The sequence below is a fragment of the Rhipicephalus microplus genome, unplaced genomic scaffold (assembly GCF_043290135.1).
Source record: "Rhipicephalus microplus isolate Deutch F79 unplaced genomic scaffold, USDA_Rmic scaffold_14, whole genome shotgun sequence".
NCBI lineage: Eukaryota > Metazoa > Arthropoda > Arachnida > Ixodida > Ixodidae > Rhipicephalus > Rhipicephalus microplus.
Window position 1 is genome coordinate 21,108,905 of NW_027464587.1, and position 26,545 is coordinate 21,135,449.

At 47.1% G+C, this 26,545-nt stretch overlaps 1 protein-coding gene across 1 annotated transcript in view; it reads left to right on the forward strand.

Annotated features, from left to right (window-relative positions):
- The window catches only part of LOC119181230 (DNA-binding protein SMUBP-2), a 195,806-nt gene that overhangs the window by 163,581 nt on the left and 5,680 nt on the right, over positions 1-26,545 (forward strand). The window contains exon 16 of the mRNA XM_037432411.2: positions 16,000-16,117. Within this exon, the coding sequence (XP_037288308.1) occupies positions 16,000-16,117 (118 nt within the window). The remainder of the gene's footprint in view (positions 1-15,999; positions 16,118-26,545) is intronic.

A 26,545-nucleotide genomic window follows, 5' to 3' on the forward strand; every position in this document is an offset into this window, starting at 1 on the left:
AAATTAATCGTGATCAACCCACTGAGACATTCTTACACAATATTACTTAGCACGTAGCAATATAACAAACACACACAAAAGCACACAAAAGGCGGCGTCGCCAACGCTTGACTCACCGCGCGAGCCCCCGGCTGATGGCCCGCGATGCTGTGCACAGAATACACGCCGTGAGGGCAACCGTTTACACCAAACGCCACCAGCCGAAGCGACCAGCTTATTTCTCGCTTGCCGCTACCAAGGCTTGTTGCCGCCGCCGCTATACCATGATGATGATGATAGCGGTGATCAATGCTCGTGAACACGCCACCTACCACCCGGTAGTTGTAACCCGAAATGTGGCTTTTAGGCGAGACACGTGCACCATGCAGCGCAAACAACTTTATGGGGGGTGTCAGCACCCCCACAGGGTTGGTGTGCTCCGGGCTCTGGAACTGGCCCTTGGCTGATCTCTGTCTTCCTTCTTGTGGCTTCTTGATCGGGAGCAGGTGCAGGAGCGGGAACACGAGCTCAATTCTTGCGTCTGTCGTCCAACAGTGCGGTGTCGTGGACGCGCTCTTCGTTCTCCGTGCGTCCGCGTTCACTTGAGGCGTTTTCTTGTAGTTTTCTTTGCCACTGTCACTTCTTGACTAAGTACTGGGTCTTAAACCTGGCCTTGCATTTCCTGTCACCAGTCAGATGGTTCCTGCCGCAGAGAAGTCACTTAGGCTCGCACCGATGATCGGCGATGGGCTCAGCCCTGCCACATTCACGACACCTTTTTGCTTGCGGCTGTAGGCAAACGTCCGATCGGTGGTCAAGTCCTCCACACACGTAACACGTTTTATATTGCTTCTTGTACAGTACGCAGTGGTACTCACAGCTCCTGTAGTACACGTAACGTGGTACATACGTGCCCTTGGATACACTGATTGCGTGATTGGTGCGACCCATCTTCTTGGCATGCAATATGCTGGGGTTCCTCTCGTTCACTTGGCTTTTCTCGATATTTTCGTAGGTATGGTAGTCTGGTATCCCTCGAATGATTCCCTTTGACGTATCTTCCGGCGCGGTAATGTATGCGGTGACTTTGTATGTTCCGCCTCCTATGCAAAAGGCCTTCATCGCAGTGTATTTTTCTGTTCTTGCAAGCACCGGTATACTCACTACAATGATGTTCTGCCACTCGTTGATGCGAATTGAGTCCTTTACCACTTTTTCGGGCGTCAGCCCAGTTGCTCTCAGCATGCAGTCACCTATCTGGGCAACGCTGTATCCAGCTGTGTTGAAGCCATTCTTCAGTTGGAGTAGAAGGTGAGGCTTCTTTGGGGCTGCGTTCATTTTCTGTATATTTCGAGACGCTGGTCTCTGATGGTCCTCCGCGTCTGCTGACGCGGCGTTCCCTCGCCTGCCTAAGGTAATGTCCGCATCTATTGCCCTATTATTCTTCTTACGTGCATGGATCGTGATCCAGCCTTGTTTTTCTGGAGTTTCCTTTTCAGAGATGTCATCTCCGTTATTTTGATCGACGTCCACCACGTTAGGCTGCGAGGTGAGTCAGAGAGCCTGCACTCCCCTCGGTGAATCTTGGGGTGAGGCCACGGTTGCGGTTGGAGTAATAGCGGCGCCTGGTCGTTTTTAGGGTTGGCACTGCCGTCGGCATTGCGTGAACAGAAAGTAGGTGTAGCGGCCAAGAATTGGCTCACCTGAATAAACTGTAGCTGTCGGTAAGGATCGTTGACCTTCCCAGATCGTTGCTAATAATTTCACTTTCCAAAGGTTGGTAGTTTCGCAACTACAGTCAAACCTCAATATATCGAACACGGATATATCGAATTATTGCCTATATCGAACAGTTCCTATATCACGTGGGAAATCGCATGCATTATTGATTTTTTATTTCAAACAAAGTTTGACATATAATGGATATATCGAACACAGCCACCCCAAACCGCCCGCGCTTCATTGACAGGCGGCGAGCTTTCCCGCAACTCTCGAAAGTAGCGGTAGAGCGGCGGGCGTTTACGAATGCTGCACACATCGATGGCGCCGAGAGCGCCACTAACGTAGCGGCGTACGCGCGCCGCAGCCTTGCGGTAGAGGTTCTTGAATGAGGAAAGGGAAGAGAAAAGCGCAAAGCTGTTATTTTCTTTCAATACGAAGGCACCGACACGGCTTCGCGCGGGGGAAGGGGGAGTGGGAGGTAAAGATTGAGGAGGAAAGTATAGGAGGGAAAGGACGTTGACGACTGTCTCGGACGCGGCCCGCGCTGCCGCCGGGAAAGGAAAAGCAGTCAGGCGAGCCGGCATGGGCGCGTCATGTGCGCGCTTTACACCCGGATTCACGCCGCAGCCTTGCAGCTTGCAGTGGTTGCAGTCTCTATGGCGTCAACGGCACACTGCGCACTTGTTGCAAGCTCCTCCTCCGTAGCATCGGCAGGCATCGGTCGTTGTGCTCGCAGTGTTCGTGCGTTCGGAGTTAGGCCTGTCGCGCACTGTTCAGAGTTGGGCCTGTTGCGCGCTGTGGTGCGCGACAGGCCTAACTCCGAACGGCGGAGCTCACGGCGGAGCTCACGGATGTGGAGATTGTCGCCGAAGCTACTGCTGAGCAGCCGAATGAAGACTCTGCCGAGGTGGATCCCGCAAGCGCTGATGGCGCCCCGCTCCCGACATCAGCTGAGGTCGTAGCTGCCTTGGCCCTTGTGCGCCGTCACTGCGGCGCGATTGAAGGCACCGGCCTATCACTTATGGATCGCCTGGACTATATTGAGGACGCAGTCGTCAAACACGCCATGGCCAACAAAAAGCTGGCTTAATATTTTAAACCAACACAATAAATACTATGTTTGAATTTTCAAGTGAGTATTTCCTGCACCACGCTTGAACGGTTCGTTGGTCGTTTTCAGCAAGCTGTTGACGCATTTTTTTCGTGATTTTTTTTATATCGAATTCTGGATATATCGAGCTATTTTGCGATCGCCGCACTGTTCGATATATCGAGGTTCGACTGTATCCTTGAAAGTTGGCGGAGCTCCTAAGCAGTGTGTCTGCTTGCTCCAGCCCCCTAGCAGCGAATCTCCAATTAAAAGGGAAAAAAAAAAACCCTCCAGTATTGCATTGCTTCTGGTACACTCTTGTTTCTACCCCGCCATTACAAGCCCAGCGGACAAGTATATCCAAAAAGGCAAAGCATTGTTCTCCTCTACTTCATAAGTAAACTTAATAGCAGGGGGTTAGTGTATACTGCCAGTGCATACTGAAGATTTGGTACTAGTGCATACTGAGGATGCCGCCCGCATAGGTGGTGAAACGTCTCTAGTTTTTTGTTATATATTGTTGCGTTAAGTCGGTGCACTTGTTATTAATCAACTCACCTGGCTTTTCGAACCTTTCTGCCCCAAGGAAGTGCATAGCATAGGCACCCAGCAATTCCCATTTATAGAGCTCCCACTGCTCCATTTACTAAAGTGTCAGTGATCCCCATCGTGGTGGTCTAGTGCCTAAGGTACTCGGCTACTGACCCACAAGTCACAAGATCCAATCCCGGCTGCAGCAGCTGCATTTTTGATAGAGGTGAAAATGCTTTAGGCTCGTGTGCTCAAATCTGGGCGCACGTTAAAGAACCCCTGGAGGTCGAAATTTCCGCAGCCCTCCCCTACGGCGTCTCTCATTATCATACAGTGGTTTTGGGATGTTAAACCCTACATATCAAATCAAATCAGAGTGTCAGTGATGCCGGCATGCGAGGTAAACTTGTAGGGTTTTCGCAGCACGAGCAGAATCTTGCTGTGAAGCAGATTCGCAAGCTCTTGTGCTATTTATTGCTCTGCAATATCCACTTCCTCCTTGTTATGGCAATGGAGTTACGCATCGCTTGCAGCAGCTTTCATCAGGTTGTTTCCCCTGCGTTCATGTGATATGACAGGGGAGCGCTATTCACGCACTCTGTCAGGCAGTGGTACCCTCCTTTGCGCCACGTTGGAGTTGGTGCCATGTTTATGAGAAATGTTTTGCGATTTGTTGCATTTTTTGCAACAAGCCTGCACTTGAAAGAAGGAAAGGGAAAAAAATAATGCGAGTCGAGAAAGGCTGCCCAGATGCACTGTTCCTTCAGGCTTGTAGTGAGAAGCTGCATCAAGTTCTTTTTTGAATGATTGCAACAATGTGCTATAGAAGAGGAAGGGGTTGTTATGAGAATGCACCAACTAAACTATTTTGCCAAGGGCTTGCGATTTAAAAGGGTCGTGAGGCACCTCTCGGGCTTGTTGAAGAAACACATCCTGTGGAAAGCAGACACTGCTATGCACTGCTCTGCCAAATATTGCAGCAGTGCACACCGCATAAAGGGTGAAAGCGGAGCACGAATTTTCTCAAGTACCCTCTTTTCAAACAGAGGCTGGTTCTCACTCTTGTTCATGGGCAACCGTTTCTGTCATCTGACATTGCAAAAGATTATTGGCCAATAGCCAGCATAAATTGAGATCATATGTGCTAAATCATATGTGCTTGTTCCCATTGACACTGTGTATTACAGTTGTTGTAGTTGAACAGGCTGGAATATAGAGGACTTGATGACGAGTTTTTAAAAAGATAACTCGCTTCTGGTAGGGACCAACTGTCGTCTGCTGAGCGCATATTCTCCAGTGAGTGCATGGAAGTTTGCTTGGAAGTTGAGTACAGCTCACATCTATGGTTACGAAAACATGTTTTTCCACAAAACGTGCCAGATAGACGTTCTGATTCTGGGAAACATATATAACAAACAAATTATTTAGTATCTTCTGTTAGGTTGTCACAAGCATTGAGACAGAAATCTGTACACACAAAATAGGTGTGCCGCATGCCTGCCTCGAGTGTGCAGTGTGCCAGCCTTATCGGTCAAATAATTGTGTAACGCACTTAGACAGCACCACTGGGTTTTCCACTAGGGTAGCACGTAATGAGCGCATGTATTGTGGCACCTGTGCTCGTGAGGAAACGTGACCGAATTCTCTGATCTATGCAACGCTGATGCTGTTGATGCTACTACAGCAGTACCTCACACAAGGGTTTTGCTTGCACAGAAAGCCTGCAATGTAGCCAGCTGTGTAGTCAACATCTGGGGACAGCAAAAGATTATGCTCAGCCTGCCCTTGGAGCTAATTTTGTAGGGTAGTTAACAAAAATGCAGGTGATTCCTAGTCATACCTGACTGCTTATATCATATTGTTATGTACAATCCAAATGGTGTACGAATAACTGTTTATTGGGGCTAACTTGTGCCCGAAAAGTAAAGGAAAATGTAGTGAAGAAGAAGAGAACGAGGGTGCTCGAGGCAGAGGCTCACAAGGACTACCGCCCTTGGATCTTCTTGATTGCTGTGCCTCGTTCACTTTGGGCATAAGCTCGCCCTTAATAAACCGTGTAAATAGAACATCGTTGTTGTGAGGCTGCTACATTCGTTACATTTTCTGGTGGAGGCGCTGGGTAGATGATTCCAACCCCCACGAGAGAGCGAAGCCCAAGCCCTGACCATCCGCAAGCCGTGGAGCTTACGCCGGTGCACTAACGAATCAGTCGCCGTATTTGAGGGGATTCACCAGAATTTGGACCACTTCCCCCTGTGCCAAAGGCATCAGCGACGGAAACAAGAAACGCCACCGCCATGACTAGCCAAGTTGCACCATCACAGCTCATTGTCAGCCAGCCCGTCATACCGAAGGTGTTCCATGGTGACCCGTTCGAGGACGCCGAAGACTGGCTAGATCATTTTGAGAGCGTGGCGAACATAAACCAATGGAACGAAGCAGGCAAGTTGCGCAACGTATACGTCTCTTTGGAAGACGCAGCGCGAGTGTGGTACGAAAACCACGACGCATCTTTGACGTTCTGGGAAGAGTTCCGGCGGCAGCTACTGTGTACGTTTGGCAACAATGATCACCGGGAAAAGGCAGAAGCAGCTTTTCGTGCACCGTGACGGAATCAACGCACAAATGAGACCATCGCTATGTACATAGAAGACATGTTCCGCCTGTTCAAGCGAGCTGATCCCAACATGACTGAAGACAAGAAGAAGAAGGTGCGTCATCTCATGCATGGGGTAAAACAAGAGCTGTTCGCAGGACTCGTTCGCACTCCGCTGCGCACTGTTGCTGAGTTTCGGTCGGAAGCAACAACAATAAAAACGACGCTGCAGCAGAGAGCCCGACAATATAATCGTGACATAGCCTGTACATCAGCAGGGGTCTTCTCGGCAAACGTTGTCGATAATCTTGACACTCTGCGGGAGCTCGTCCGGTCAGTTGTCAGGGAGGAACTACGCAAGCTGCAGCCACCCGCTTCACCGGAACTGTCTATTGCGGATGTTGTCCGAGAAGAATTTCGGCAGGCCATACGAGAGCCGCAAAGGGATGCACCACCGACACGACGCGTGGTAACTTATTCTGAGGTGCTCAGGCGGCCTGCTGTTCATTGTGCGCCTATCGAGACACCTGGTACTTACGCACCGACAACACGTAGCCCGCAACTCGCAGCGGCAACTCGCAGCGCACCTGTTCCGACAGAGACAAGACCTCGGAAAAGCGATGTGTCCGCGAAACGGCGAAAGGCCGTCCGACATCGAAGAATACTTGTGCTCACGTCAGAGCTTCGACCTGCATCGTCGTCACCAACCGCGGTCACCATCCCCTCTACGTCAGCGCTTGCCAAGCCCACGTTCCTTTCCAAACGCACCTAGGCATCGTTTGCCTAGTCTAAACCCGGGAAACTGAAGTGGGCGACCTGTGGAGGCGAGGCCGCTGGTGATTCGAAATACGAAGATCCTCCACTGCGACACCAGCGTGACGACGACGACTGTATCCAGGTAAAGAAGTGCAGTAATGAGAAGATAACTTCAGACTTGCTGTTGGTAATTGATGGGCTAGAGCTCATGGCTTTAATCGATACCGGTGCGGATTACTCTGTGATAAGCTACGATTTAGCGAAGTGCCTCAGGAAAGTTCTGACCGAATGGGGTGGACCTCAAGTACGTACCGCAGGCAGTCACCTTATTACGCCTCTCGGCAGATGTGCCGCAAGAGTTGAGATACGAGGTTTTACTTACGTTGGTGACTTTGTTGTCCTGCCCGTATGTTCGAGAGAAGTTATACTCGCATGGTGCCATTATTAATTTGCAGAGGTCCAGCGTATCATTTTCGACGGAACAAGCTATAAAGGTAGCTCGATCAGACGAGCAATACACCACTCCACTGCGCATCGTCGATGATGATGTGACTGTACCGCCGCAGAGCAGTGTAATGGTTCTAGTCAGAAATGATACGTTTGGTGACTACGAAGGTGTGGCAGACAGCAACATGGATGTTTTCCTGAAAACAGGTGTTTGTGTGGCGCGAGGGATTATCCAGCTACGAAACGGGTACGCAGGCGTCCTCCTGACAAGTTTTGGGAACGAATTCCAGCACATCGCAAAGGGGACAGCCATAGCCTTTCTTCATGAGGTTTGTGAAGCCACAGAAATATGCAGTCTTGAAACAACGTCAACGGATATGAAACCAACACCTGATGTCTGCGACGTAATATCCGTAAATCCCAATCTTTCAGTGATCCGACATCAACAGCTATACGACCTTGTACGGGAATTTGGCAGCTGTTTCTCGAATAGTTCAAAGGTACGACGCACAACCATTGCAAAACACAGGATCGTAACAGACGAGACAACCAGGCCGGTACGCCAGCAACCGTACCACGTTTCGCCAAAAGAAAGGGAAGTCATCAAGAATCAAGTACAGGAGATGCTTGAAGATGATGTTATTCAACCTTCTAGCAGTCCATGGGCATCTCTTGTAGTACTTGTCAAGAAGAAGGATAACACGCTAAGGTTTTGCGTCGACTACCGGAAATTAAATGCAGTGACTAAACGGGATGTATATCCCCTCCCGCGTATTGACGACACATTAGACAGACTTCGGTGTGCCAAGTTCTTTTCATCACTAGATCTGAAAAGTGGATACTGGCAGATCGAAGTTGATGAACGTGATCGCAAGAAGACTGCTTTTGTTAACCCGGACGGACTCTATGAATTCAAGGCTCTCCCTTTTGGTCTCTGTTGTGCGCCGGCAAGGTTCCAACGCATGATGGACACTGTACTTTCCAGATTGAAGTGGCAGTGTTGTTTAGTGTACCTTGACGACGTGGTCATCTTCGCCGCTGCATTCGAGGAGCATATCAAGCGCCTGCGAACAGTGTTAGAAGCAATTCGTTCAGCAGATTTGACCATCAAGCTAGAGAAGTGCCAATTCGGTTTCGAAGAGCTTCGATTCCTTGGGCACGTTGTCAGCGCCCACGGTGTGCGCCCTGATCCCGAAAAGACAGCCGCCGTTGCAAGGTTCCCGGTGCCAGCAGACAAAAAGTCAGTACGGAGATTCCTAGGTCTCTGTGCTTACTACCGACGATTTGTCAGAAATTTCTCGCAGATTGCAGAACCCTTGACGAAACTTACGAGAGAAGATGTACCTTTCCAGTGGGAAACAGAGCAACAAAGCGCCTTCAACGAATTAAGAAAACGGTTGCAAGAGCCCCCGATCCTTTCTCAATTCGATGAAACAGCTGACACGGAAATACACTCAGACACCAGCAACATCGGCCTAGGATGCATCCTAATACAGTGGCAGAATGGCGAAGAAAAGGTGATAGCATACGCCAGCCGGACTTTAAGAAAGGCGGAGACCAATTATTCGGCCACAGAGAAAGAATGCCTTGCCGTCATCTGGGCCATCAGTAAGTTTCAGCCTTACTTGTATGGTAGACCATTCAAGGCAGTGAGCGATCACCATGCCCTTTGCTGGCTCGCCAACCTCAAAGACCCGTCCGGACGACTAGGAAGGTGGAGCCTCAGACTGCAAGAATTTGACATAACTGTGGTATACCAATCTGGCAGGAAGCATACCGACGCCGACTGTTTGTCACGGGCACCTGCAGACACAGCACTATCAGATGAAGAGGACTTTCCATTCGTGGCTGTTGTCGAGACTTCTCAGATAGCTGAAATTCAACATGCGGACGAAGAATTGCTCCCGCTCATCAAACACCTGAAAGGAGCTGACGTACAAGTACCTCGTATATTTTCTCGAAGCCTTGCATCGTTCTGCATCCGAGGAAATGTCCTCTACAAGAGAAACTTTAAGCCCAACCGTGAAAAGTTTCTGCTTGTGGTTCCCGCAACTATGCGGCAAGAAATATTACAAGCGTGCCACGATGAGCCTACGTCTGGACATTTGGGGGTCACTCGAACGCTTGCACGAATCAGTCAGCACTATTACTGGCCCAAGCTATTCTCTTCAGTACAGCGCTGTGTCAGAACATGTTGCGAGTGCCAAAGACGGAAAGTGCCTCGTGCTAAGCCAGCGGGCCTTCTGCACCCGATAGACCCACCGAAAGCACCCTTCCAACAAGTTGGAATGGACCTCCTTGGACCATTCCCGACATCTTTACTTGGCAAGAAGTGGATCGTTGTAGCGACTGATTATTTTACGAGATATGCGGAAACAGACTCCTTGCATCGAGAAACGGCAGCTGAGGTCGCCAAATTCTTTGTACAGAGCATAGTGCTACGGCATGGCGCTCCAACTGTTGTAATCATCGATCGCGGACTGGCTTCCACGGCAGAACTCGGGGAATGCCTGCTGAACATGACTCACACTGTTCACAGGAAGACTACCGCATATCACCCTCAAAGCAACGGCGTGACTGAACGCCTTAACAGAACTCTAGCTGACATGATATCTATGTATGTGGACGTCGAACACAAAAAGTGGGACGAAATTTTACCATACGTCACCTTCGCCTATAACACCGCCGTACAAGAGACTACCAAGATTATCCCGTTTCAACTAGTTTACGGTCGTGTAGTTACCGCAACACTGGACGGTATGTTACCTATAGATCAAGATGACTACCCTTCTGATCTCGATGACTATATAGAGAGAGCGGAGGAGGCACGCCAATTAGCAAGATACCGAATATGTCACCAACAACGAATCGATGCCGACCGCTACAACCGAGGAAGACGTGAAACACGGTATGAAGTTGGTGACAAAGTGTGGATATGGACCTCAGTATGACGACGAGGCCTGTCTGAAAAACTCATTTATCGATATAGTACGAGGTAGTACAGCGACTCAGCGACCTCGTTTATGAAGTCAAGCCTACAGGACATGAGCATTCTAAACGACGCAATTCCACCGAGCGTGTACACATTGTGCGCATGAAACCGTACTACGACGAATACAAAGACTAGCCACCCCACTTGCTTGCTGTACAACCATTTCCCTCTTACAAACCTTCCGAGATGGAAACGCTGCATACATTATCATCGAAAGCATCGGGGCGATGCCTCTTGAGAGGGGGGATAATGCCACAGGAAATTACCATTTAAATTAACTAGAGAAACCCTAACGGCACGACTACGAGCGACGAAGCCAGTCGCAATGCACAAGCCGGCCCTGCATGCGCCCGGTACTTTGCCGAACAGCCAACGCGCGTGAAGAAGAAGAGAACGAGGGTGCTCGAGGCAGAGTCTCACGAGGACTACCGCCCTTGGACCTTTGATTGCTGTGCGTCGTTCACTTTGGGCAGAAGTTCGCCCTTAATAAACTGTGTAAATAGAACATCGTTGTTGTGAGGCTGCTACATTCGTTACAATATCACTAGCTTAGACTCACCTTGACTCAAGGCTAGATTCGAGTTCGAGTTAGTCGGCACATTTGTGAGTTTGCCAACCTATGACTACAAGTAGTTCATATCAGGAGGAGAGTGCGCAGCCCCACGTCTCAATGCTATATGTTGTGCGGCTATGGAGTAAGTAACTCTTAGATTCATTAGCTCTTTCCTTACCACGAGGAAAGTGGCCAATTTTTTTATGTTTTAGCTAGGAATTTTCTGTGCCATTTCTGCTAGGTTCACGGTGTTATGCAATACACTGAAATAAAGGCGAATGAATGTACTTTTCAATGCTGTTTACTTCATAACAACAAAAAGACTTATTTTTCCTAAGAAAATTCTCATACTAAAAAGAATCAAAATTTTACAAAAATTTTTTTTGAGAACGAAGCGACATCTCCAACAAAAATTTTTTGGGGAAATTCTGAAATATACAAAATGTTCAATACAATAGTCACTGGGCAACATTATTTAGAGGAATTGTAAAATTCGATAACGTTGTCTTCGAGTTATAAACAATTGCATCATGCATAGCGAAATAGTGAAGGTCTGGGTTGGGTCCTAAACAAATTTTTTTTTTCAGGAAGGAAAAAGTTTTACAGGAAAATACTGGATATCAAAATGCAAGTATTAAATACACAGTTTGAAAGGTACATTTGACAAAGGAATTGCTGCTCTAAATATGTAACAAAAATTGACAAACACAAATAATAACTAAGTTCACAACAAAGTTCATAATGATGGACTTATATCTTCTGAGTAAAGAATTATGGGAAAATTATGAGGGGTGCAAAATATGTAAAACATCAGAGTGGAATAGAAGTGAAAACAACAAAAGCTTTAGCTCAAGAACTTCTGGAGCTACAAATTGTTCATTCAGGCAAATCAGTGTGCCAGGCTCCAAAACAATTTCTCGCTGTTAAGCACAAATAGATGTATGTGCGATAGAAAACGTTTGTCTTGTGTTCAATTGTGTCCTCTTGGTAGCACTTTTTACAGTTGTGCCGTATGTCCAATCTCTCAGGCTTGTGCTGTACACCTGTGGGTGGCCCAAACTGGGAAACTTACTCGCAACTAACAGCAGTCGTTCCTGGCCGATCTGGTGAAATTTCTTCGTCGGGGCTAAATTCCGATATCGCCACATCATTGTCTAAGTCTTGATTGTTCAAAAAGCTTAAAAGATTGCTTGTCGTGAAGTGTCGGCATCGAGCGAAATAGCTGTTTTCCGTGCGGCGTCGACGCCATCGCGTGGCTTACGTGCGCTTCAATCTTTGAATTCACGCACCCTTTTAGAAATCGCCGCCCCACGGTTAAAAAGCAAACCCTGCAAATAAAGCAATTCCAGTGTGTGTACAATTGCCTAGATGGTGCTAGTGGTCCCAAAGCGTGGTAGTTGCTCAAAAATATTGTTGCAAAATCATCAGTCACAGGTGAACGATGCCTAGTGGGGTGGTAAGGAAAGAGTTAAGGGGGATAGAGGGCTAAATCGACTGAAGATACGATTTTTCAATTTTGATAGCAAGATAATGTAGCATTATCGACAAGTGCTTCTACGAAGGGGTGCTTTTATATGTGCAGTAAAAAGTATTTAAAAATGTTCCCAAACCTCATGCCGTGACGGCACGGCAACAACCCGAAGTTTATGTGCCGTTTTCTCGAAACGCTGGTTTTCGTCAGAAAAGGAACATTTTCTCTGCAACCACTGCAGCTATCAAGTGCAAACTTTTGTGACTTCTTTCTGCATAACATGCACTCTTACTGAAGCAATAGAATGGTGTTGCCACCAGAATTGTATTTTTGTTAAAGTATTTCTTCAAGGAAGGAGCCTTAAAATTCTAATCATCAAATATATAAGAGAGAGAGAGAAAACAAGAAGAAAGGCAGGGAGGCTAACCGGTTTGCTACCCTGCAGTGGGAGTACGGAAATAGGGATTAAAAAGAGAAGGAGAGCACTGCATGTACTAAGATGCACAGTCAGTGAGTCAGTCACTGAGGCGGGAAACTTTTCTGACCAACATGACTTCAGCATTCAGGCAGGGAAATTGCGGCCTTGGTGAAGGTCGTAGGCGATCCGTGGAGGCTAGTGAAGTACTGAAAACACTGGATTGAGTATCTCCAGCAGTGTCAGGGCCGTTTGGTCTGATGGAGTATTTAGCTTATTCAAAAGCAGAAATATGGTGTCCGGGAGAGATTGTAGTGTCGCAGGGATGTCCTTGTCTTTTTGAGGCATGGCATGGTTAACCAGCGCTGTCGATGACTCGGTCAATGTTGGTTCAGTCTGCTGCAACCGTTCGATTCATTGTAAATGGCGCTGTGGCTTTAACTGTGGTTGTGGTTTTGGCTGTAACTCTGGCAGCAGCTTTGGTAATGCCGGCCAAATATCAGTGTTCATATGCTCTGGTGCGGTCCTTTCCTCAGAAATTGACGCGGACATGTATGGTCTAGGAAGCAAAGGAGGTCATATCACAGAGTCCCTACCACTACTGCGTCGGGAGCGCCGCATTCTGGCGACAGCAACAGCTTCCCGATGAGACAACGGGTCTCACACCATCTGCTTAATAATGCCCTTTTCTTTCTGTATCTTAGAGCAGTCATTTGACGAAGCCTCGTGTGACCTGAGGCAATTACGGCACTTGAGTACCGTGGCAGTGCAGGAGTCTGTAGCGTGTGGTTCGGCGCAGCGCGAGCAAATTATTGTGCTTTGACACATACGTGCTCAAATATTTGTGGCATTCAAGTGGCCTTGGAATGAACGGTCGTTCAGGATGCCGAAAGTGGCCCACCTTGACATGGGAAGGCAGAGATTATCCCTTGAATGTTACTTTTATACAGCGAGATGTGCCCATGAACATCTATGTATGATATCATATGTATGATATCGAAGACATATGTATGATATCGATGCCATCTACCACTGGTTTCACAAGACTGGTCAAGTCTGTGTTTGAAACAGAGATGTCGACATCATATATGACACCAGTAGTGGTAACACTTCTCAATGGGATGTACGAGTGAACTTTTATGCCATCAAATTCCTTAATTTTACTCAGTGTGCTCAGAGCAGTCTTGTGTGCAACATTGATAGCCGGAACATTTTTCCTTGACTTGAGTCTCGCATCGCTTACTTCATTTGACACCACTGCCTCGAGAACCACCAAGACCGATTGTCTGTTGAGTCGGCTCAAGTTATCGGTAGCAAGCCGTGGTACAAAAATAGTCGTACCGACTGCTGTCTTCACGGTTGTCTGAAGTCAGGGAGGACCCAGTGTTTCTGTGCTTCACCTTACGTCTTTGTACGAGTTGAAAGTCATGCTCAGGCCATTCCTCACTGCTAAGTGAGTAGACACTGGTGTTGTCGCTGTCCGCGGCGCTACGAAGCCCATAGCGCTTCCTGGAAACTGCCGCTGCCATTCCCGGCAAGGGTGCAGGAACATTTAATCTTGCATCGTTTCCATACCGAGGCAGAGATCCAGCGATGCACGCAGAAATAGTAAGAAACTAGCGAATCAGTAGTCACAAGCATTCTGCCAACAAAACACTTCGTCTTCTTGGCAGACGAGGTGTCTGCTTGGCAGACAAAAAAAATGAAACATCTAAATTTTTAATTAAAAAATGTGCATGCCTGCATTATTATTTTGATTCAGAAAGATACCCAGGGCACATGTAATAACCAGAAGAGGTTTCACCATTTTACACGCAAGATTTTTTTTTCACAAATGCTCCTTCAAAAAATAAAAATGATTTAAATTTGACTATCTTTAGAATGGCTTTGTACTTTTCTGCTAAATTTACAAAACTTCTAAAACAATTTCTATTGAAGCCAGTGGCAAAGTTTTGTGGGTTTTTTTTTTTTAAATCACAAAGCGACGGGCAGCAGTAGTTGCACACCTGTCCTTGCTATCCATACCCCCTTAAAGTTAAGTGTGGGGTAAATCAAGACTGACATACTTGGGTACATGCTATAGCACTAGGCTTGCTAACACGGACACTAGACAGAAGCCGAGACAACACTGATGTAGACTAACAACTGAAAAGGTGCATCGCAGTCAAAAGGAACGTAGGTGCAACATCTCTGTGCATGCCCTAGCATTCACATACCTATGAATCCAGCATGTGTGGGCACTTTCTTGAGACATAGCTGCCGAGGCATTTGATGACTTCTTTGTGCAAGCTAATCAACAACTGGCTCATGCGTGTGCTACCACTATTATTTATATGCCATGCCCCAGCCATTCGATGCATTTGTTAATTCATGTGCATGTGCATGCATTCAATTTCTGCGCGCATTTAAGATCTTCACACTGTCAAGATAAATTAGATGGTGAGCCTCTGGATCTTGGCAACACACAGCTTGTCTATTCTACGTAGAAGTGGCGGCAATTAAAAAGGCCTTGTACACTACACGTGTTAAACAATCAGTCGATTGGTTGGTGTGTTTTAGGAAACAGATGTCAGTCCGCTTCTTGTCTATATTAAGACCTGAGAAAAATCTACAGTTTGGTGCAAATGTCCAAGTTGAGTTTAGTTTCAGGCTAATGATGTCAGGCTGATGCGTTGTCAGGCTGATGATGACGATGATACAAATGTTTTAAAAGTGCTTCTTTTTTAATGTAGCGATGTTTCTATTATTACCCTAAAATTGTTTTAGCCTTAAAAAAAATATTTCTGTGCGTTTTCAGGGATGTCAGTAAACTGTACTGCAGAGCGAGAAACGCAAAAAGACACACTGCACTCGTTTGTCCTTGCTTTCTTCGTGCACTGTCCTGCTGCACAGTTTTTTTTCAGAAGGTGATCCTGTATCTACTTGCCTAATTTTCAATGCTAGTTGAATTTTCAGGGAGTTGGAACCATTAGAAGAAATTTTCACATTGTAGTTCTCAAAGTGTTTATGTGTTTAAGCTTATTTCCTGAGAACCACTTTTTAGTAAATGTCACTGCATCATTAACCTTCATGTCTAATGGATTAATTTCTTTGCAAGAAAAAAGGTTGTGGCTTTGTGATGGTAAGATGCTAGGTGTGCATAGTCTTAATTTATTTTAATGACATCCTTTGGCCACAAGTAACACAAACACAAAGTAAAAGAACACACGACAAGCACAAGTGTGTTCCTTTACTTTGTGTTTGTGTTATTTGCGGCCAGACCATGTCATTAAGCAAGTACCAACTAGGCCAACAATCAGTATTGTCTCAATATATGTTTTTGTGCGCGCGCACCATTTTACTTTGCGCATGCTTCTCCAGCATGCATGAGCAGCGAGCTCAAAACTAAACTGTCATGTGTTTCTGCGTGAAAAACATTGAAGCAATCGTCAGTGTGGCATCTTGCAGGAAGCCAACAGAACCATCTCCGTGGGAAGCTGTGGTCAAGGGCTTTGCAGACTCTGCAGCAAAGCAGCATTCACTTCCGAGCTCACTGACTGCCTATGAGAGACGCATAGTCCATGAGGTAAGCTTATTTCTGCATCATTGATATTATAATAAGTGGTAAGAATTACAAGAGAGAAAACAAACATTGTTATTTGGCTGTTAATTATGCATTGTCGTCTTCAAGTTGGTCTTCCCTTCCAGAAAACCAAACTGAAGTGATGTGCTTCGTATGTTGTTCACAACAAATATGTGAAACAAGGAAAAGCTTGGAGGAATCGATTAAGGTTCAGTTGTTTACATAATAAATCAAAGCTTCATTAAAAAAATCGGATTCAGAGTGGATGCCGTGGACGCAGCAAGACCATCGTCTGGTACTTGATCATTAAGCTTTCCTGTTATTGTTAATTGTGAGCCCGGCACTCATGCATCGCGGTAGCAACACTTGTATACCACGCCTTCACATCTCGGCATCCTAACACACAGTGCCAGATCAACCTCTGGCGAAGCTCCTTAAGGCGTGGGTTGTGCTTCGCTGATGTATGTTGTAGTAGTATGTAGCCACAGTGGATGCAAGATGGCGATACTTGAAGTGTTCACTAGATGGACGAATGAACCGACAGACTAGCAGAAGTATGGACGGACGGACGGACGGACGGATGGATGCATGGACGAACGCATGGATGGTCACGCAGACGGAAGCAAGAACGAACGAATGGACGGAAACACGAACGGGCTTATGGATGCTTCGCCCCACTGATCATCATTCATTCCGTGGATATGCTGGGATTTTCTTTTCTTCTCAGCTCGGGTTGCATCCCACGAGCCTTTCTCCGACCAATCTCTTGCTGGTTCGCATGCACTCGGGTGACTCTCCTTGTGCACCGTCTCCCTGTTTCCATGTTCAGCACGCGCCTTGTGCCTCTCTTTTACTCATCCGAAAGTTCTAGAATAAACTGTAATGTTTTCATTGTGCGCGTAGTCGCATCAGAAGGTTCTAAGATCATCTCGATGGTTCTTGGTCATTTGGAGCAGTGACTGTGCGTGCCTAATGCGCATTTGATGCAGTGAAGTCTTTGAAATAATGTGCCAGGCAAGCGAATTCTTCAAAAGCTTAGACACAGTATTCGGTACACAGCCCTGTCATGCTCCAACTGGGTCCTGGAGTGGGGTCAAACACTTCAGCCTATTCAAAGAATGTTTACACCATAGGTCACCTTTTCCACCTGTGGTCATTTTGTATTCCCCATGCTATTGTGCTTTGGAAACAGTAGTATTTCAATGTGTTTAATCTACTTTGTTCTTCAGCCGAAATTTCTTCTTGTCACCATTTGTTGAAAACTGTGTAGGTGACGATGCGCGGCACAGTCATCATTCAAATTAAATCTCTGTATTTCAATATAGAAGACATTGACAGGGGCTTCATCGTGGGGACAGCGACTCGTCCTTTTCTGAACATTTTGGTGCCGGAATACGGTATGTACAATGTACGACCACAACAAACTTACATTCCCACCACAGAGAATACAATGCGAAAGACCACCAATGAAGGAAAACCTGAGCTTATATAGAGCTATTCTATGCATTTACAAATCTCGTCAATGTGCAATACCAATCAAGTTAATGACAACTGAGAGGCAACAAATCGGGTGAGACACAGGCTCGTCAACTCTCGTCTTTCTGAACTTCAGATGCTTCACTTCAGTGGAAGCTCAATGCAGCGGCAGCCTTTCTGGGGCATGTTTAAGCAAGCCATTCTTGAAAACCTGAGTCAGTCAAATGTTGAACAATTCCACTATTTTAAGAACCTTCTGACTGAACAGGCTGTGAAGAGTATCGATGGCATTCAAGCCACAGAGGGGCCCTCACACTTTTAGCTTAACTTAATTGATTTGGAAACAAAATTATCGAGGAGCAATTGATGGTCAACCTGCCAGTGCCCAAGCCAGTAAAAGCTTCCACCAACGTGACTGCGTTGCACAACCTATTGGACACCGGCCACATCAACATCAGAGGACTCATGGTGCTCAGATGCCTGGAGCTATCCTATGCCACTATGCTCTTTGATGTCTAATAGGAACACCAGACGATATCTTAGTGGAATACTTCAAGCAACAAAGCCGCAAGATGAACGTTGAGGCGCTTGCATCAGCGGAGGTGGAACTGCAGGAGCTCCTCAATTACGTCCACGTAGAGGTGTAGGCTCGCAAAAGAAGTGCCTCTTTGGACACCTATGACCCTGGTGCCTGATATCACCGATAAAGCACACTTCACAACACTCTATACCCACGGCTTCTGCTTTGATTAACCATGCCATGAATAAAAAATTAATGTACTTACTTCTTTTGCCTTTCTTCAGTGCACACGACAGGGTCACGCTCTTCTGACCTGAGCTTGCAAAAGAAAAGGAATCGCCTAGCCAAGGCCGGCAGGTGCTTCAAGTGCACAGTCAAAGGGCATCACTCTAAGGATTGCCGTCATCGTGTAACTTGTTGTAAATGTCAATGTAAATGGAAATGTGCGACTGCGGTTTGTAACCCAGATAACGTATATTTTAGCTAAAGCAGTGATAAAATGAAGCAAGGAGCCCAAGCTGTCAACTACACAAAAAAGTCGTCATCTCAATAAAAAAAAGTGGTTCTACAACAGACATTAAGTGCGTGTTGCTAAGTAAATGTGACTTGAGCTTTATTTGAGGTGTATTTAACAAAGGAAGTCAATGGACTTTCATTACAGAATAAATGTATTAAACTAAGCTTACCCACTGTGCACACTATGGGAATGCTAAACCCCCTGTAAAGTCGTTTGCGCCTCATGGCACATGTGTTTCGTGCAGTGTTAGGAATGATGTGTCGGGACATGCCACCACGTCCGTGACTGTGGCAACCTTGGGTAGCATCGTCTTGGCTAAAGCCATCAGAGTCTCAGGAGAAGACGAGTCGAGGAGCTGGAGTAGATGAAAATAACCGTCTATGTACAGTATTTACATGTTTAGAGTAACATGGAACAGCATGAAACAGATGCCGCACGCCCGAGCGTCTCTGCTCTCGCGTTCTGTCTTCCCAAGATTCCCTGCGAGGGAAGACAATCGAGCTCAGGTCCGTCCAACAGGATTGTCCTCCTCCACTCCGATCCCGAGCAGGCAGTCAAACCTGTTTATAGCCCCGCCGCGGTGGTCTAGTGGCTAAGGTACTCGGCTGCTGACCCGCAGGTCGCGGGTTCAAATCCCGGCTGCGGCGGCTGCGTTTCCGAAGGAGGCGGAAATGTTGTAGGCTCGTGTGCTCAGATTTGGGTGCACGTTAAAGAACCCCAGGTGGTCGAAATTTCCGGAGCCCTCCACTACGGCGTCTCTCATAGTCATATAGTGGTTTTGGGACTTTAAACCCCACATATCAATCAAACCTGTTTATAGGAAAGTGCAAGGGCACGCACACCTTGTTGCACAGGGAGGAGCAAGTCGGCCCCACTGGCTCAGTTCAGTAACCTGGAACTCCTCGCGTAGACTCCTTTGGTGGGCAAGTTTACAGGTTGACTCATCCGGCACTGCTAGCGCCTGCAGGCCCCGAACACAATGCACCAAGGCACGGTTGCTGGCCCAGGAATGTGGAAAGCATTCTTGCGGAACAAGTCCCATTGGCCAATGTAAAACGCAGAGGACGCGGCAGGTCAGGCTGTAATCGCCCCTCCGGGTTGTCAGGTGTGTCTAAAAGGTTTCAGGTTCGCGGGTCCAGCAGACTCACGGCACCACCACTGTTGTTGAAGCTACCCTAGAATGTCGCTCCACACAGGACGATGATTTCCGGTAGAGACTGGTAAGGCCGCGGCACAACAATAGGCCACATTCAGGGTTGCTCGCGAACGTTTATCACCATCACCATCATCATGGTTAGCGCAGTAGTGCCAGCAGTGACGGCTGGCTGGCGGCACATGAGGTATTAGGGGTCCTCTTTGGTGTGTGAAGGCTGGTGCGAATGGCTGCCTTTCCGTGGCGGTACCGTGTGAACGACGCCGCGGGACCGTTTCTTCTGTGAGCCCCTCATGGCAAGTTAAGGGTTGGCAACGCCACTTACGCGTTACCTTGTTTGTTTTTATGTTGAGTGTATTGTAATATTGTGTAAGGTTGTTTTACTGTGTCGATCATTAGTAATGTATTTGATTCGGCTATGAATCGACGTCAAAGTAGTTAAATAAATGGTTTGTTTGGTTTGGTATGATTGCGTCTGCTGTGTCTGTTCGTTCTGAAAATGTGTCTCATTCTGTGACCCCGCAACACCATTGAAATGAATGTAATAGCATTTGGAGGAGCTAGCGGGGCATCGTAAGGACGACTGAACATTGTCAAGGTAACAGTAATGAACCAATTCAATCATTTCAAACTTGATATAGAGGCCATAGATGTTCCGTTCATCTGTCAACAGCTGATTGCAATGCCAGTGACAAACATGTTTTTACGCAAGATATCAGAAGAAAAGAAGTGCTGATGGAGTACACATTCCTGGACTAAAAATTGAAGATGACATATGCTTGCCCGTTAGAGCTAACTAAATGTGCAGGAGCGGAAGTGCTGTGCCGATTGCGCCATGTTGCACCAATCTGACCTGCTGCACCAAGCCGCGCCTATATGGCAATTGGCATGTGCAACGCCGAATTTAGTCGAGAATTTTATCATCTAGCAAGCAACACATGTGAGCTACACAAAGGGCGCAATCGTGTCCATATAAAATTCCACATCCATATCAAACATCATATTTCGGTGTCACTGGTCCCGTTAATTAGGGAGGCGATCGCCAGGCTAATTCCAAGGGCCGAAGTATCGGCCCCCCGAACCGCACCACAAAAGCGTAGACAATTTAGAAGTGGTCCTTTTTGGCGCGCCAGCGGACGCCGGCTGTGGCCCAAAGAACAAGTCAGAGCCGAGAGTTGATAAACAAAACAAAATTATATTCTCAATAATGGCAGATCAAAAACAATACACAAGTATGCACACTCCACAATAGTTGAATACAATGTGTCACCAATCAAACAACGTACTACACAGTACAATCAGCCACACTCGAAACAACGAACACAGACAACATTACGCACTACAATGCAGTCGCATGCATTGAACAACCAAGACACTTAAAGACTAAAGAGTTAGAAAACTTATTCAGTCCAAAGTTCTTGGAACAAAAGTCTGAATGATACTCTTCCGAGAATCACTCACTCAAAGTCCAGCGTTGTTGTTGTTCCACTGCCCCCGAAGTTTCTCTTCCAGGAAACCTCGCGTCTTCAATTGGCCGCTCTCCAAGCTTCAAACTTCTTCGCCGGAAACACGTCGGCTTCACACACGCAGCTGTTGCCACGGGTCTTCGCTCGATAGCGGTAGACACACACTCTTGCCTGTAGCTCGAGTCTTCACCCCTCAGGTGGAAATCCTCTTCTTCTCCACTTCCTTCTTCTCCTCCTCCTTTGTCACGGAAGACAAAAGGCTTCGCCCATAAGGCGGTACGCCTTACGCACTCTGGCCCATACTTTCTTCTTCTCCTGCTTTGTCACTAAGGACAAAACCTTCACCGACTACAAGGCGGAATACCCTACGCGCTCTGGCGTTAACTTCCTTCTTCTCCTCATCTCCCATCTCCGCTGCTCGGTTAAACACCTTCCGCGCGCAATTCCAGAAAATTCTCATCATTTCGTCGGCGCGATGCGCAGCGAAGGCTGGGGAAAGCGCGAGACGGTACGAGGGCTGTCCGCGACGGATGACGCAACCCGGCATCACCACGCCCCTTTCCATCGAGCAATTTCCAGGGCTTGCTCAGCCGCCGATGTGAGGAGGTTCGTCGGCGAACCCACGCTTCTGAGGGGAGAAGGACGCGCGCCCGGGGAGTCTTTGCTCGTTTTCTTTTTTTTATCGTTGACCTCTCGGCGCTTTGTCGCAAGAATTTGGCGGCGCACCTGTTTTTGAGCGCTCGTTTTGTGACATTCGGACCATGCGCGAATCTTACGCCACGTGAAAACAATGCGTGATCTTTGTTAAGGTGGTGTTCGTGTGCATACCTCATTATGCGACTCTATGTATGTTTTAACAGCAACGCTGTTAGGCAAACTATAAAGATGACAGTGCTGTTACAAAAAACTCTCCGCACCATTGCCGAGCAACCGCCGAGCGTGCTCGGTGGTTGTTCGGCAATGGTGCAGCGAGTTTTCTGCCACATAAACTGCAATAGCAACAATTTGTAATGTTGTAATGGTGATGCCGCAGGCGCTTCTTTCTGTATTATTGTTATCGCACCATTACGCGTGTAACACTGCCTTAGGCAAACGGCGCTCGAATGGCTAAGGACTACAGTGCAGTCCACTTATAACGATATCGAGAAAACCTAAAAATATGATCGTTATAACCGGTGATCGTTATATCTGGACTGCCGCCAAAAAATCGTCGCCGGACGTACCTTTTGTAGCTCCAGGCTTCATTTCGCTATTTTCACCAATTAATAAATATTGTAGATAGTAGGATGTCAAAAACAAGACTTTATTTCCTACTCCGAAGAACGCATCACGGGTTCGCTGAGGAAGAGACTGACCGACGGCGGGGTGGGAGCAGTGGGAGGAAGAAAGCACAGCCAGAGGTACACAGCCGGAATGCCAACGAGGCCCCGCCCCGATGCCGCCGCGCCGCTTTGCTTTTCGCTTTTTTTATTTTCTCTCTCTTATCGCTTTGGTTCGGCAAGCTACGAGTAGCTTGCCGGCTTGCCGTTGTAGAAGGCGGGGAGCCGCGGAGCGCGGCGCTTTGCTTTTCGCAATTTTTTTTTTTTTAAATTCTCTCAGCCTCTCCGCGGTCGACGCGCGGCGAGGCGCAAAACGTGACACAGCTGGCGCCATCTGTAGCGCGTCGCGCCAACTCGCGACGCTCTCCTCGGCTTTTTGCACGGCTGGGATGCGCTGCCGGCGCTGTGCTGCAGTGGCGGCAGGTACTCGCCTACGCTAACTTTTCGTCTTGTCTCGGCATAGTTCGTTTCAGAGGAACTTATCAATCTAAATGTTACGATTATTCTGAATGAAACATGCCGTCCACGGCAAACTTTTCATCGTTGTATCCGATATGCGGTGGATAACATATCGTTATATATGGTTTTTTTCCCCATAGCCCCAATGCATAAAATGAGACTGTTAGGTCGACCCATCGTTATAACCGATATATCGTTATATGTGGTATCATTATAAGTGGACTGCACTGTACCTAGATAGTCTTAAAGCTTTCCGATCAGATTACGCACACAATTCTCACATTACAGTTTGTCTTGTAATTTATGCGGCCACTAGCTATCAGTCTACACAATAACGCTATCAGTCTACACAGTGTGTTCCTTGTAGAGTGATGTTTCCTTTTCCGGGCACAGGTTAACCCAAATAAAAAGTTCACTCATGAAAACAGCGACTGCTGCCTTCATCGACTTCATGACACCGTGACAATATGAAAGCTGACAGCTAGCTCTTTTGAATCCGACATTGCGGTACTCACAACTACAAAGTGCTGGTGTAACAGAATAAGTACGTCCACTCCAGGGAGAAATGCTCTTACCGCACATCCTCTTCCTGTTGAGAGTGCACCACGTAGAAAGGTTTACGAGCCGTGCGCTGATGCTTGCTGATATCGCGTGCGCTATCGCAGTCATGCCTCTGATTACAATCAAAGCACTCGGCTGCTGCTCTAACGACCCCCCCCCCCCTTTTGCCCGCGTCTTTTCTTGCTCGTTCAAGACGGGTGGCCTGTTTCCTCTCTGCTTGAGCGTTCGATGGCAGTTTTAACACGTCGTGGGATGCTAGTGCGTGTGCACTTTGAGGGACAGCAAAAACCTGTCGAGTGTCCATGTAATTTCTATTGTAATAAAAAAAAATTCACTTAATTGCCTAGCAATGGGATGGCGAGTGCATCTAAATTTTCTTGTGGTTCTCATGTCGGCTGTGGCACTTCAATGACCGGAACAGAAGTTTTTTACATTTATATTTACGGAGCCCTCTGGGTTTAATATAAAGATAAGTTTAATCTATAGTGGCTCATCTCGAGTTTTTAGTTGCTATTCATGTCAGATGCGGTGTTTTAATCACATTTTTAACATTGCTACATTTTAACATTAATTTTTTTCGTTCGTTTCAGGTCTAGTAGCTGTCCAGAATGCCGCTTATGTTTTTGTTTAGTTTCTTCGCTTTCACCTTTGATGTAAGGTTTAATATATATGAATTTCGAGCAAGTCAGGTCGCCTGATCAGCATTGCATGCTTAGTAAGAACCACTCAAATGTTATGTGTTTACCAGAAAGCAAAAATTTTAAATAACAGTGATGTGTGGCCTGAGAAGTCTGCTCCGAAACACATTTTTGTTCCACCAGAGAGCTGCTCCAAAACACTCTTTTTACTGCTCAAAAGCTGCTCCAAAAGACTGAAGCCCACTTCCATCCCTGAATGTGGAAATTTTTGTTAAACAATGTTTACCCTGCGAGAAATAATAAGGTCTAGTTACCAACAACACAGAGCTTGGATGGACGTTTCAGTGCGAAGGACAGCATTGTAAGCGTGTTACTACTGCGCACATCTGTGTACTTCACACGAGCTGCCATGACACCGACATTTCTCACTCTCTGCAACATTTCTTTCATATCGATAACACTGATATGTGGCGATCTTCTTACCAACAACGACTACGAGAACAAAACAGGTCAACCCATCAGTGAGGAGATTCAATCATTGCATAGGTGGCACAGCGGTAGGTCAAAATGGCGGACGAGACGGGGATATCGCGAGCCTGCACGTCAGCGTCGCAAAGCGTAAAGACGCGTTCATTGGTTCATGACTACTGAGAGACCGAACTGTGTCGCAGTTTATCACTGTGTGACAGCTTCAAAGCACAACTACATGGCGCCGCCTGCATCGCTGGATTGACCGAATACTGCACAAGGACTGGCGATTTGAAGCCACACTTCCTTTGGAGTCCCTGGGCTCGACTTGAGCAAATAAACAAGTAGTTTTTGTGCAATGACCTTACAGTTCAGCACAACTTTTCTGAAAAGCCAGAGCTTATCATCACTAGGCGATAAGGCAGTATTTATCTAACGGCGTGGAGCAACACGCGTGCCCATGCTTCCTTTTCCTTGGCGGCAGTGCGACCAGTCTAGCTGGGAGGGATAACCAGTCCCTCAGAGAGAGACACTGCTGCCTCTTTTGGAGGGTCATTCACCCCGTAGTCGATGTGCAGTATCTCCCCCCTTCCCGGCTCGCGGGACGAGCTACTCTCCCTCGGTGGTGGATTCAACCTATTTTGGGGGAGAGGTAAACGGGAGATGTGAACAAAACCAATGAGGAGACAAAAAGAAGTTCTCTGTTGTATCAGCCACTGGACTCAAACGACTCCCCCTTGAGGCCCCTACAAGCAACGGCCATCGACCAAAGGAACAAGCCTACCCTTTGTTATCTTCATAGAGCTGACAATCCCTCTACATGACATTTACGGGTCATTGCTAATGTAGCAATAAAGTGCTGCTTTGCTTACTTAGCCTGTTGCCTTATTTGCCCAAACCTGTCGTAGCTACAGTGAGTCGAGCTATGGGAAGAGGACATTAATCGTGCACGGTTCGGTTGTGTGCAGCTGGAACCGTTGCAAGGTTCCAGTTGCAAGGTTCTGCAAGGTTCTGCTCTGTGCACTAACCGTGCACAGAGCAGACCCCTTCAACGGACATGCCAGAAGACTTTCTTTGGTGCAAGAGAACACATCCATCGACGACAAGCGTACTCTGACGATATAAACACATACTGAAAACACCGATTTCGCGTGCTGCGAGAAAGCCTCCATGCTGCTGCCGATCAAGCATCCAGTCACTGGCTATGGACCATAGTTATGCATACTCACCAAACAGCATGGTTGTTGATGGGGGGTTGCTTCATGGAAACCAGGGTTGCTTCATGGATGGTAGAGGGGGAAAGCACTGCTGTACTTTGGGTGAGGGCATGTGTTGGTGTAACTTGAGACAGGGGGGTGGCAAATGCCCCCTTTGTGCCCCCCTACTGACGCCCATGCCAACTAGTGCTTCCTGGCGTTAGTGCAATGTTAGCCGAGATACGTGCTTGTTTCTGTGCGGCGAGAGCAAGCCGAGCTGTGAAACGTGTCTTTGGAAATTGTCGGACGTGTGCTCAATTTTGTACGCAATGGAAAGTGCACCAGTGGCCCCTCGTCCAGGTGATCGTATGCATAATTCATGGTACTTGGAATTGCAAAAGTGAATTTCACAGGGCCGGTGTTCTTAAATGATTATGGTGGTATTACCGTATTTACTTGCATAATAGGCGCACTTTTTTTTTTTTTCAGAAAATCCGGCTCGAAGCTAGGGGTGCACCAATTACACAGGGTAAAATTTTCAAAAATTTTTTCGACTTGATTCTTGCTCTTTAAATCTGCACATTTGTCAATTAAAAGGCGGCTTTATCCTTTACGAATTAATTCAGCATAAAAGAAACATACCTATGTACCTTTTAAT